The sequence below is a fragment of the Panthera pardus genome, unplaced genomic scaffold (genome assembly GCF_024362965.1).
Source record: "Panthera pardus isolate Hobbes unplaced genomic scaffold, ASM2436296v1 HiC_scaffold_22, whole genome shotgun sequence".
Lineage (NCBI taxonomy): Eukaryota > Metazoa > Chordata > Mammalia > Carnivora > Felidae > Panthera > Panthera pardus.
Window position 1 is genome coordinate 61907136 of NW_026526788.1, and position 13816 is coordinate 61920951.

General features: G+C 38.7%; 1 protein-coding gene across 1 annotated transcript in view; it reads left to right on the forward strand.

The window, feature by feature from the left end:
• The window catches only part of CFAP58 (cilia and flagella associated protein 58), a 105934-nt gene that overhangs the window by 84895 nt on the left and 7223 nt on the right, over window positions 1-13816 (forward strand). The window contains exon 16 of the mRNA XM_019459373.2: window positions 13539-13658. Within this exon, the coding sequence (XP_019314918.2) occupies window positions 13539-13658 (120 nt within the window). The remainder of the gene's footprint in view (window positions 1-13538; window positions 13659-13816) is intronic.

Below are 13816 nucleotides of genomic sequence, written 5' to 3' on the forward strand. Positions count from 1 at the left end.
TGATATAAAAATATGTATGGTATAATATCAATTCTTTTATATTTATTGAGGGATGTTTTGCGACCCAGTATGTGATCTATCTTGGAGAATATTCCATGTACACTCAAGAAGAATGTGCATTTTGCTGCTTTTGGATTAAAAGTCCTGAATATACCTGTCAAGTCCATCTGGTCCAGTGTATCATTCAAGGTCATTGATTCTTTATTGGTTTTCTGCCTATATGATCTGTTCATTGTTGTAAGTGGAGTTTTAAAGTCCCCTGCAATTACCCTATTCTTATCAATAAGATTTCTTATGTTTGTGATTAATTTATTTATATATTTGGGTACTTTCAAGTTGGGGGCATAAACATTTACAATTTTTAGCTCTTCTTGATGGATAGACCCTGTAATTATGATATAATGCCCATCTTCATCTCTTGTTATGGCCTTTAGTAAAATCTAGTTTGTCTGATATAAGTATGGCTACTCTAGCTTTCTTTTGGCTTCCAGTAGCATGATGGATGGTTCTCCATCCCCTCACTTTCAATCTGAAGATGTCCTCAGGTCTAAAATGGGTCTCTTGTAGACAGCATCTAGATGGGTTTTTTTTAATCCATTCTGATACCCTATGTCTTTTTATTGGAGCATTTAGTCCATTTACATTCAGAGTTATTATTGAACGATATGGATTTAGTGGCATTGTGTTGTCTATAGGTTTCATGCTTGTGGTAATGTTTCTGGTCCTTCCACTCACAGAGTTCCCCTTAGGATCTCTTGCAGGGCTGGTTTAGTGGTCATGAACTCCTTCTCCTTCAGTTTTTGTTTGTTTTGGAAAGCCTTTACCTCTCCTTCTATTCTGAATGACAGCCTTGCTGGATAAAGGATTCTTGGCTGCATATTTTTCCTATTCAGCACATTCAATATTTCCTGCCACTCCCTCTGGCCTGCCAAGTCTCAGTGGACAGGTCTGCTACTACCCTTATGTGTCTACCCTTGTAGGTTAAAGCCTGTTTGTCGCTAGCCATTTTCAGAATTCTCTCTTTATCTTTGTATTTTGCCAGTTTCAACTATGATATGCTGTGGAGAGGACCTATTCCTACTAAATCTTAAGGGAGTTCTCTGTGCTTCCTAGATTTGGATGTCTGCTTCCTTCCCCAGATTAGGGAAGTTCTCAGCTATAATTTGTTCAAGTAAACCTTTTGCCCCTTTCTCTCTGTCTTCTTCTTCTGGAACTCCTATGATTTGGATGTTATTACATTTTATTGAATAATTTAGTTCTTTAATTCTCCCCTCATGGTCTAGTATTTTCTTATCTCTCTTTTTCTCAGCTTCGCCATTTTTCATAATTTTATCTTCTGTTTCACTTATTCTCCCTTCCGCTTCCTCCACCCTTGCTGTCAGTGCATCTAGTTTATTTTGCATCTCATTACAACATTTCTTAATTTGTTGTGACTATTTTTTAGTTCCTTGATCTCTGAAGCAATAGATTCTCTGCTTTCTTCTATGCTTTTTTCAAGTGCAGCTATTAATCTTAGACTATTATTCTAAATTCTTGCTCAGATATATTGTTTATATCTGTTTTTAGCAATTCTCTAGCTGTCATTTCTTCCTGGAATTTCTTTTGAGGAGAATTCTTCTGTTTCATCATTTTGACTAGTTTTCTGTCCCTTATATGTTTTAATAGCTTGTTACATGTCCTACACCTGCAAGCACTTCTATGTTAATAAGGGGTCATACGCTGTCCAGGGCCTGGCCCTTCAGGAGGTGTTTTTTGGAGGGTGTTACTTGCTCTCTGTTGTTGTGACTTTGGTTACTTTATCTCCCTACTTGTAGTGATGTTTTGGACCTTCCACCAACATACCTGATGTTTAAAACCATCATTATCAGACTCCAGTCTGGGACTTCATCTCTTTCTCCATGCACCTGACTCTAGCCTAAGCAGACCATCTCTGGTCCTGAAACGCAACTGACAAGTCTTGCCTCCATGTATTTTCTTGTGATGCCTCTGTAGCCAAAAAGTTCATTTGTTTTGAGTATGTAATTCCATCAGAGTATTTCTTGTTATAAAACTTAATTTGGCTTATTTAAAACTATGTACTACTCCAAAGAATTTTCCAATTTAGCAAGATTTCCCTGAACTACCTTTCATTGGCCCCTCTGCATGTGTTAATAACCTGATTGTGTAAGGTCCTTTCTTTATGCAACTGTCATTGTTGATGTATAGTTACACCGCTGCTATATTATTTCTTGATCCATCACTACTTTGGCTATCCCTGTGGTTTGGCTGGTAACTGAGAATGGTGGAGGCAGGGTGCTTGATAAGGGGTGGGAAGAAACCAAAAGTGTGCTGGTCCAGGCTTGGAGTTATACTGGCCTGGGTTACAATCCTGGCTCTGCAGTTTGTAGGTGTGTGATCATGGACCAGTTACTTAGCCTTGCTGAGCCTCAGTTTCCTTAATACATGTTTACCAAAGGATGTCTTGTTGACTCCTTAAAATGGAACTCACCATTTTCTTCCTGAACAGCCAGCTGCTTCCCTGGCTTGGGTATGCACATTCATGGTGTGGCAGTATCTCTAGGCACCCAGAAGCTTGAAATGCCAGAGTCACTTCTGATTCCTCCACCTCTTGCCAGGTCAGTTGCTGAGTCAAATAAATTCCATCTCCCATGCTCTTGCATCTATTTCTAACCTTGTAAGTTTTCCCCAAGCCACTCTTCTATTGTAGGTCCTCATTCTATTTTCTTAGACCAGTGTTCTCCAATGTAGAGTACTTAAGGCTATCTGCTGAGCATTGGAAGAAAATATTAGAATACACACACACAGATTTTAATATAATATAATATAATATTATATATTTTAATATATTATATATTATATTATATATATTAATTATATTATAATATTATATTATGTTATATATTTTAATATAATATAATATAATAGAATATATTATATATATTCTATTTTATACATGTCTTATAAATTACTGTTATTAATATATTATCTACCACCAACACCTCCTTTGTTTCCTGCTGCCTATCATGTTGAAAACAAACTCAACTGTCTATCAATCAAAACACATATAGTCTTCTTTTCTACTCTAGTCAGATAGTCACTTACAACTTTTCTTGTATATACTGCAGACTTACTGGATGTTTTTATGCTCTCATCTCCTTACCTTTATACTTTTGTTTGTATTTTTCCCTTCTTTTACTTTCCACCTGCTCTAGGAAACAGTGTGAGTAAGCTTAAGAGCAAGGATGAAGATATATACACACATGCATACATATATACATACACACATATTTACACATATCTATCTATATCTATTTATGTATCTATATATGCACACATGGTGGTATAGATATATGCTTATCTCAATCTTTGAAATGTTCTATTTCATATAGGTTCAAATCTTCGTTCTGCCAGTTTCTTGTTTTATTTAGGTAAGTCACTCACACTTCTGAGCCTCAACTTTCTCATCTGGAAAATAGGAATAATAGCAATCAGTTCTCATGTTTGTTGTGATGAGTTATTGAAATACCACATTGAGCTGAGTACCTGGCCTGGTACATCCAATGTAACTGTTCAGTAGATAAGAGCTGCTGTGACTGCTTCTATTACTCTTTTCAGGTATTTTTTTTGTCCAATTCTCCCAAATTGTGAGATTGTTCATGAAAGTGAATATTTTCATAATATAAATATAGTCATTAATGAGCTTGCCATTTATATGACTATCACCTACTCAGGTATGCCTACCAGCATCATGTGACTAACTTGCCCATCTTGATATCATTGGTCTCTTTTTCAATAGGATTGTCCAATGTTATTTTTAAAAAATGTTTACTTATTTATTTATTTTTGACAGAGAGAGAGAGAGAGAGACAGAGGGGGAGGGGAAGAGAGAAAGAGGGAGAGAATCTCAAGCAGGCTCCTCACTGTCAGCACAGAGCCTGATGTGGGGCTCGAACTCATGAACCATGAGATCATGACCTGAGTCAAAATCAAGAGTCAGACACATAAACTGAGCCACCCAGGTGCCCCAAGATTGTCCAATGTTGTTAACAGTCAACAAGAAATGCAAATACTATGCAGAGCAGTTGTAAGCTTTACAAAAGATGCCAGATCACTTGAAGTCAATGCAAGTGACTTAGAAAAATGCTGGAATCATATCAAAGGCAATGTTAAATCAGCATCTGGTAGGAAAAAAGAAAATTGAACAATTATAAGTGCAGGTACCTCAAAACAGAATGTTTTAAATATCAAAGGATTAAGAGGGGATTTGGGAGAAATTAATGAGGGCTTTGAATATTTCTGCTAAAGGAAGTCTTTTAAAAATAATTGGTCCTGAGTACTTAACTAAGATACAAAAAGCATTAACCATAAAAGAAATTCTGGATAAATCTTACTACATTAAAATTAAGAGCTCCTCAAAAGAAGTCATAAAGAAAGCAAGGCACAAACTTTATGTATCTTTACCCAGAATATATAAAGAATTACAAATCAATAAGAAAAAGGCAACAGTAGAAAAATAGGAAAAGCAGTGTATGCGAACAGGCCTTTCTCAGAAGGGGAAACACAAATGATGACTAAACTTGAAAAAAATGCTCAATCTTATTTTATAAGCAGGGAAATTAAATGTATTGCCACCTTGAGACATTGTTTTTCTATTTCTAGAGGGAAAAATGTTAAGATGTTTGTATTACTTATCTATTGCTTCCTTATAAATTACCACTAATCTGGGAGCTTAATACACATTATTTCATGATTTCAGTGGATAGGAATCTAGGAATAGCTTGTTTGGGGCCTCTGATCAAGGATGCCTGGTGACACAAAGCAATGGTGAGGATGTAGAGCAGTGGAAACTGATCTTTGGAAAATCATTTTACATTCTCTTACAAAGCTGAACATGTATATATCTTCAAGGTGCAGCAATCCCACCTGTAGTTCTGGATGCCGGGAAGACTTGTATTTGGGGACTTGGGAACACGTGTGAGAATGTTCATGGCAACACTGTTGATAAAAACAAAATCCTGGACACAATCCAAATGCCCACTGAAGGAGAATTGTGGAATTCTTATCCAACAGAATATCAGATGAAATACATGTACAGAAATGCACAATGACATCAGTAATCTTAGATCCATCATGTTGAATAAAACAAGTACGTCAAAGAAAACTAGGTGTGCTGGGACGTATTTTTATAAAGCTCAAAGCAAAGCAAAATTAAGTGATAGATGTATAATAAAACTATGTGAAAAAAGTCTAGGGAATGACAAAAACAGAATTCAGAAGGTGCTTATGTTGGCTGATGGTGGCAGTTGTGTAGGTACAGGGATGGGATGGAGAAGGGAGTACATTGATGATGTTCTATTTCATAAATTGGGTGATGGGTTCATCATGAGCATTCATTTTATTAATATGCTGTACAGTTATATATGCTATATGTTCTTTTGTTACATAATAAAAAATTTTTAAATGTTGTACTGCAGAAGTCAGATATATGAGGGAAGTCAAATTGTACTATAATGTTGTTAGCTATGTGAAAGAAATCTAATAATTTTTTAAAAGTTTATGTGAGTAATCTCTATAACCAACATGGGGCTCGAACTTGTGAACTCAAGAATTGCATGCTTTTCTGACTGACCAGCCAGGTGCCCCCCAAAACCCAATAATTTTAATTGATCCAGTAAGTGTACATTGTTATAATTAAAATGCAAATTTTAGGGGTGCCTGGGTGGCTCAGTCAGTTGGGCATCCAACTTTGGCTCAGGCCATGATCTTGCAGTTGGTGGGTTCAAGCCCCACATTGGGCTCTGTGATGACAGCTCAGAGCCTGGAGCTGTGTCAAATTATGTATTCCCCGCTCATGTTCTGTCTCTCTCTGTCAAAAATGGATAAACATTAAAATACAAATTTTTAAATTATAAAACAAAATACTAAATAAAAAATTAAAGTTTATTTATTTTGAGAGAGAGAGATGGGGGGAGGGACAGAGATAGATAGATAGATAGATAGACAGATAGATAGTTAGATATAGAATCCCAAGCAGGCTCTGTACCATCAGTGCAGATCCTTATGTGGGACTTGAACCCACCAACTGCGAGATCATGACTTGAGCTGAAATCAAGAGTCAGGAATTTAACCAAATGAGCCACTCAGGCACCCCTAAAGAAATTCTTAACACAAATTTTAGATCATTTTTTTCAAGGAAAAAAATTTCAAACTTTTCCCCTTAGTATTTATTACGAAAATTGGTCACATTTTCAATGGACGGACTTTAAGTGGTTTTATCTATTAAATTTGTTCTTTGGTAGTGAGGCCCTTCTCTAATTCATGAATGTAAATATTATTTCTACAACTATTATTCCCACTAAGATCCATCTGAAATATTTCCCTCTCTACAGTCCACCAAATAAATATTGTCTCTAGTTTTGAACCTACCCACACACCACACTCTATTCCTAACACCTCTTTGGGGACCTGGCCAAACTCTGTCTTATTTTGTGACTTAGTTATTCGTTTTTCCTGTGCTGAAAAGTGAGCTCCTTGAAGTTTAGACCTTATTTATCTTTGTATGAAACTAGCACAATCATATGCATAGTACTGGCACTAAATAAAAATTTAGTGAACTTGAATTTTTCTAGATGTGTTTCACTATAGGGGTTAAGAGAAGTCAATACCATCATTACTTAATAAGTGCAAAATTTTCACATACATTACATTGTGAAGTAAGGTGAAGGGTAAAACAAGCCAACATTCTTGGTGATGAAGTTCAGGCTGGTCTAAGCAATTATATACTCTGTCCAGGACTTCACAAACATATATTTGCATTTGAGAACAAAACCTGTTGCAAAGAAATCTTTCAAGAAAGTTTGTGTTGCTTATATCAGAAAACACCAGAAGCATTTTTCCTATTATTACCAAAATGGTGAAGGTTAGTGCATGCAGATTTCTCATATGCCTCATAAAACACTTAATCATCTAAATCCGGAGCCGAGAACCACTGTGTAACCAAGTAGTTTCCTGCTTATAAGGAACTCAGCTGTGTAATTCTGTTTCATCCCCAGATCCAGCATCTCCCATCCTGTCTAGGGGGCTTTACCACTTCATGACATCATAAACAAGACAGGTGCAGAGTTCAGTTTAGCTGACACTTTCGTTATAAAGCTAATAAACAAGAAAGCCCCAAGGTATCAGGCATTGTTTTTTCCTTTCCTAAAGCTAGATAGAAATGTAATATGTATACAGAGTTTCTAATTTATTTTCCTACTAACGAAAAGAGGCATTTCTAGATAAATTAGTGTTCTGGAGTTGCCTTTATACAAAGAGGGAAACAGGTTTGCTTAAGATTTTAAATTTGGCTTTAGTCTTTTGTTAAACATTATGGATGTGGGTGGGAAGATGGAAAAAGAACTAAAGGCAAACAAACAGGCAAAAATAATGCATTATTTTAATTGTAGAAAAGAGTTATGTGTGCAATTAGAATTCTTGTGTTTAAGGAGGCTGTTTAAAAAGTCCACACATAGTTTAAGAGTTATGCTTGCATTTTCATGTGTCTGTGTGCACATGCACATACAGAGCTTCAGAGTCAATTAATATGAATACAGTTGCGAGCCTTATGAATTCAAAAAAGTATTTGAAACCACTTGCACTATCAGAAAGCCACTATAAACATTTTACTAAGAGATCGAGGTTGTATATCAAGTATTTTCCTGAGTTATACACAATATACATGTTGAAAACATTTCACTCAAAGGTATGTGGTTTATAGGACCAGCTAGCTCATTAAGGTGAATTATACAAGCTCAGCTACCTGGGAGTTGTTACCCACTGATCTAATTCACGTAAAAGTTCTCAACATAAATATATCTCACCTCTGTTGATGTGTATTATTAAAATATGATGGATATAGTTTGCTGTCAATATACTTTGCTGACAAGCAACAAAATTATTGAGCATCTAGAATGAGTAGAACACAATAGCAGGTATGAGGGACATATAGAAAGATCCATCATAGTTCTGACCTTAAAGGCTCATAAGGCAACTGGAGAGAAAGAATGGATTCATATGGATTAAATACTGAAGTAATAGAACTGATATCTTGACATTTTGGAAAAGAGATTTTCTGTATATTCTCTGAGGTTGGTTCTCTCAGAAGTAGTGAGTGGGGCATTTAAAGAAAAAAGAATCAACTTCATCTTGAACCCATTGGGTGAGCTAGAGTGAAGACAAGGTGGTAGTGTCTCTTTCTTTGGAGTACATGGTATTCAAGCATCCCAGTGAGTGGCTTTCACCCTGGTGGGTATAGATAAGCGTGTGACTTTGGATCAGGAGCAAAGCTGCCTGATTCACATGAATTAGCCAGTTCATGGGGTGAAGCGATTATTTGCAATGCTCGCCCAAACAAATTGATGAATCCAGGGTGAGCAGAATCAATGCACTGGCATTTGCCAAGCACAGATTCAGATCAAAACAGAATAAATTAGTTCCTCTTAGTCAGTTATTGCCTCAAGTAGGCGAGCTGAGGAAAAAGAGGTGTTAAGGTGCACATTGAATGTGAACTACCTTCTGTTTTCAGCTGAAGATGCAGAGCCAAAGACAGGGAATGTAAACAGACAGTGAATATGAAATTGTAGCTCGGTAGGGAAAGGAGTTCTGTGAGCAACTCAATTTCTTCCTCTGAATTGTACCCAGAATAGCACTGACTCCTATTTGCATAGACTGTTCAGAATGCAGACTTTTAATTCGTTGTCAGATAAAATACAAAGACCTGAAGTCTGAGTGACTTCGTGTCTGGAGTTTCCAATCTGGGGTTACAGACTGTCACCATGTAATGACAGCATTATTTGAAGCTAATACTGTAATTAATTTCTTACCACTCTACTCAGCCAATATTAACAATGAACCATACTGTTATCCAGCACACCTTAGCGGAGAGTTCTTGTAGCAAAAGAATCCATAACCGTGTCTGACAGTCTGTCCAACTGGGAGAATTGGATGTCTAGCAAGGGAATATTTCAGGGATGGACATAATATGGTTTATGCTTGCAAGTTGTGCTCAGCCAGAGAGAAAGCTAGTCTCCTGATGTTAATAGTCTGGCTTTTTCCAGTATAGCTGTTCACAAAATAATTTAGAGAGTGAGGCATGCTACAAAGTAATATTGATGTACATTATGAACAAACTCTGTATAAAGAAATGCCAACCTGAAGATGCAATCTTTTGTTGGTGGGGAAATAATAAACTATTTATGATTTTCTTATGATGTTTCACTGACATATGGTGCTTCTAACCCAGTGACAAATTAATTGACTTGGTTTAAAAAGAAATGGATGCAGCTTAACGAAGAAGGACAGGATATGTATCACAAGGCAGCTGGTTCTGCCACTGCTGGCTTATGGAGACAATATACATGGGACAGCTAATGAGTCTCTCTGTTGCATAAGATAGATTCTCTTTATAATAGAATTGCACGCTTTGTCTCTAAATGGGGTTATTATACACACCATTGCACAATGTTTGAAGAGCTTGGTTGGCCCTTGTAGAGGGTTAGGAGAGAAATAAATTGGAAAACAATCGTACTTAAGACCTTCAATCCATCAAACACTCCATATTTATCTAAATTACCAGCATGCTCTCCCAAAATACAAATCTGTATGATACACACAGCTAGAATATTAATGCTGACCAGCCTTCACTCTGCTTTCATCCGTTAGGTTTTCCATTGTAAACACAGACCAAAATTCATGCACGTTGAAGCCGGGTAATGCATTTTAGCCAGTACCCCCCACTCCTTTTCCCTCTGCTCTTCCTAGTTCCACTCTCTTGGTCCCTGAAGTTTCATTTGGGATTCTCTCCACCCACCATGAACACACATGCATCACTTGGCCTGGGTTATTTAACTCTTAGAACTTTTCGACTTTGAATACGCCAACAGTTTTAATGGTAATTCACTCTGCTTCTTCACTTTTCTCCACACTTATGGGTTCTCACTGTTCAGTCACTGAGTTATTTCTTTAGAATAAATCCATTTCAATTCCTTTTGCAGCCTTGAAAACACCCCAGGAGGTGGTGGTAGGAGAAGGCAGGATAAATGGCAGCATCATTCACTCTGTATGTGAAGATTACACACCTATTAGAGGGTGTGGGCAGAGCCCATTCGGCTGGTGTAGGTCCAGAGAGCAGGGAGCTGAGTCAGGCTCTTACCTCGATGTGCTCTAACTTGGCTCTGAACCTGATTTCACCTTCTGGCTCCATTCTTCTACTGATAGTATCATGAAGCCCTTAGGAATTATGCAGCATGATTTCATCCAAATTCTTTCAGCGTTATAACATATCTTGAAGCCCCACAGGAGGCATCACATGGAAAAAGTGATTCATGAGTATATCATGAGTAGATTTTTGATTTATCACACTTTGGTCTTAAGGATACACCGTTCATTCCTGTTGACCTTGGGATGCTCACTTATGAGACTAGATAACAATATTTGCTTCTTCCAGCCTTTCTCCTCTGTGTCTCTGTCCTCCCTGCCAAGAGCAGTTGAAAAGTGTTACACCTGGGAAACATTCTAAGGTTCTTGGACTAAGACTATCTTTTCAGTTTAAGATGCTATTATATCCCAAACCAGATTGCTTCCTCCTTGTCATTGTGGGGTTCTTTTCAAGTCTACCTGTAATTTGGTACGGAGGAAGGGGAGCTGAAACAAATGGATGAAACAGTTTCATGGGCTTCTCCACATATTTATTACCCTCTCCAAATTGAATCTTGAAGCCTTGTCAGAAGTGTTATTTTTCCAACAGAACACGCATTAAGTGGCTATAACAAATAAACTCACCTCCTGACATCTTTCCCATTGCTTGCTACATCCATTTACTGGGAAGATTATATTGTAAGGTGTGATGGGAGGTGTTGTTCAACAAAGGAAAATCACCACTTTGTAATTCTATTTGTTCAAGTTTTTTTCTTTTGCGTGGGATTTTGGATTTACTTGTCATTTCTGGAATTATTTTTTAAATGGTGAGTATTATATTTCGATACATGTTTCTCCAGAATTTATTCCATCCAACTAATTCTTTTTTTTTAATGTTTATTTATTTGTTTATTTTTGAAGGAGAGAGACAGGGCATGAGTGGGGGAGGGGCAGAGAGAGAGGGAGACACAGAATCCAAAGCAGGCTCCAGGCTCTGAGCCATCAGCCCAGAGCCCGATGCAGGGCTCGAACTCACAAACTGTGAGATAATGACCTGAGCCAAAGTGGGATGCTTAACTGACTGAGCCACCCAGGTGCCCCACCATCCAACTAATTCTTAAGTTACATACATTCTTTTGAAAGTAGAGTCATGTTTTTTTGTGAGCAAATTTCTATAATTTGGCCAGGGGGAAAGGAAAATCCAAAGCAAATGGTAACAATGAGTAGTTAATGAATGTTCTTTTACCGATTTTTTTTTAATGACTCTCATGTTCTCTGTCAAAAACAGATTATTTGATGGCAATGCTAAGAAGACTTAGCTCCAGGTAGAAATTAGTTTCCATTTGCCTGGATGTGTCATTTATTGAGAGGGCTTTTACTTATATTTTTTTCCTTTAACACAATTACCTTAGGGAAATAAATATGTACAGAGACAAATGAGTAGACACACTAGTCTTTATCAATGTTTGTTCAAATTATTGCGGTTTAGAGAAATGGGAATCTGGAACTGAGATGCCTAGGAAATAAATCTTGCCTTGTATGTAGTATCTTTAGTTCAAGAATCTGAAAACACATTACAAGCAATTAAACTTTAGGGTACAAATGGGAATTCTATATTGTTTGTTGGTTAAATTTAATTACAAAATTATGATTTGCTTTGGGTGCCTAGGAAGCCCGTTCTTTCTACAAATGTGCACATCCTAGTTTTCATGGCTTTTTACCTATTCTCTCAAACCACTTCCAGGGTTCTGTTCTTCCCATGTTATATTGCTTAAAAGACTCAGTTTCCTTACTTCCTCCTTCTGATTTTTTTCCAGCCTCTGTGACTTTTGCTCCCCAAATGTTCTTGCAACCTCTCTAAGGTCAGTGGTATCATCCTAACAGCCCTCCCCCAAGGCCCTTTTCAGTCCCTCTCAGGTTTTTTCTTTAGCCCATCTGATATCATTGACCCATCAAATCATGCCTCCCTTTAAAAAAATTTTTTTTTAACGTTTATTTATTTTTGAGACAGGGAGAGACAGCATGAACGGGGGAGGGTCAGAGAGAGAGGGAAACACAGAATCCGAAACAGGCTCCAGGCTCTGAGCTGTCAGCACAGAGCCCGACGCGGGGCTTGAACTCACGGACCGTGAGATCAAGACCTGAGCCGAAGTTGGACCGACTGAGCCACCCAGGCGCCCCAGATGCCTCCCTTTTTAAACGCTGCCATTTCTTGCTTGGGGGACATTTGGTTACTCTCCTTTGTTCCTTTTCTCTGTGTCTTTCTTCCTTACCTCCCCTGATATGCTGGATTTCCCAAAGACCTCAAGTTCCTGGCCACCCCAGAGGCCATCCTTGGTTGGTGGAGCTGCTCTCATGACTGTAGCCATAACCCACCACCAGTTCCAATTTGCTCTTCAGTTCAAACTCTGGGACCTCATTTTCAACTCCTCTTGTTGATATCCCACTGTATCTCAAGCTCAATATATCCGGAACCCACTGATAATCAGGAGACAATGTGGGGACAATTCCCTCCCTCCTTCCCCACTCCTTCTTTCCTAGCCTCCCTGCCTCCATCACCATCACCCTCCAGCCCCCAAAGTATCCATGTTAGAAGCCTTGGAGTCTTCTTGGCCCTGCTCCTTCCTTCCTCACTTGTCTGATTTTTCACCAAATCCCACTGATTCTACTTCGGGAATGTCTTCATATCTACTTCCTTTCCAACCTAGTTGCCTTAGGTCCATCTGTTTTCATCTTCTCCTTATCCTGGTACACTGAGTAGTCTCTTCACTTTGTTCTCTGCCTTCCTGCTGGAGCTTTTCCTCTGAAGACAAACCCAGGCATGGCTTATCCTTTCCCAGACCATACAGCCTGGAACGTACCTGAGCCCAGCCTATTCTCTCCACTACTTCCTCCTGTGCACCTACTGAACTAGACTCACTTCTCCCTTGTCCTAACTCTGGACTTTGGCCTAAAAAGCTTTTCTTTTCTCCCTTCACTTGGGGAAAACTACTACTCATTCTTCAAGCAACAAGTCAAATGACATTTTTGTGAAACCTCCCCCACTCCCTACTTTTACTGGCCACAGCACATGCCCCAATCTTGCATCATTGCCCTTGTCTCTTGGTCATGGGATCATAAGCTTAGGTAACAGAGACTTTCCCTTCCTCATTTGCCTTATTATTTGTATCCAAATGCTGGGCACATCCTAAGCCATTGGCCAGGGTTGGCTCGATGCTCTCTTGATAGAATGTATGGTGGATGTACTCGGTGGGGCACTCTGAAGTCACCTAGGTGGCCCCACGTTCTCCTGACCGTGCTGGCAAAGGCGCTTTCTCTGTCTTGACGGGGCTGATTCTCTCCCTTGTGGGTGTGCTCTCCACCAGGAAAAAGAGAAACTATATGTGGAACTCAAGCACATCCTGGCACGGCAGCCCGGCCCCGAGGCTGCGGAACAGCTACAGATCTACCGTCACACGCTGCGGGAGAAGACCAAGCAGCTGAAAGTAAGTGGGAGCCTCAGTGCTTTCCTGGCCAGAGGACGGCCACCTGCTGGGGACCCGGACAAGCCCTCAGTACAAGGAGCCCAGCTCCCAAATGCCACACTCCACGGAGGTTGGCCTGTTTTGTTTTTTTTTTTCTTTTAGAATTCCAGTCCCAGGAG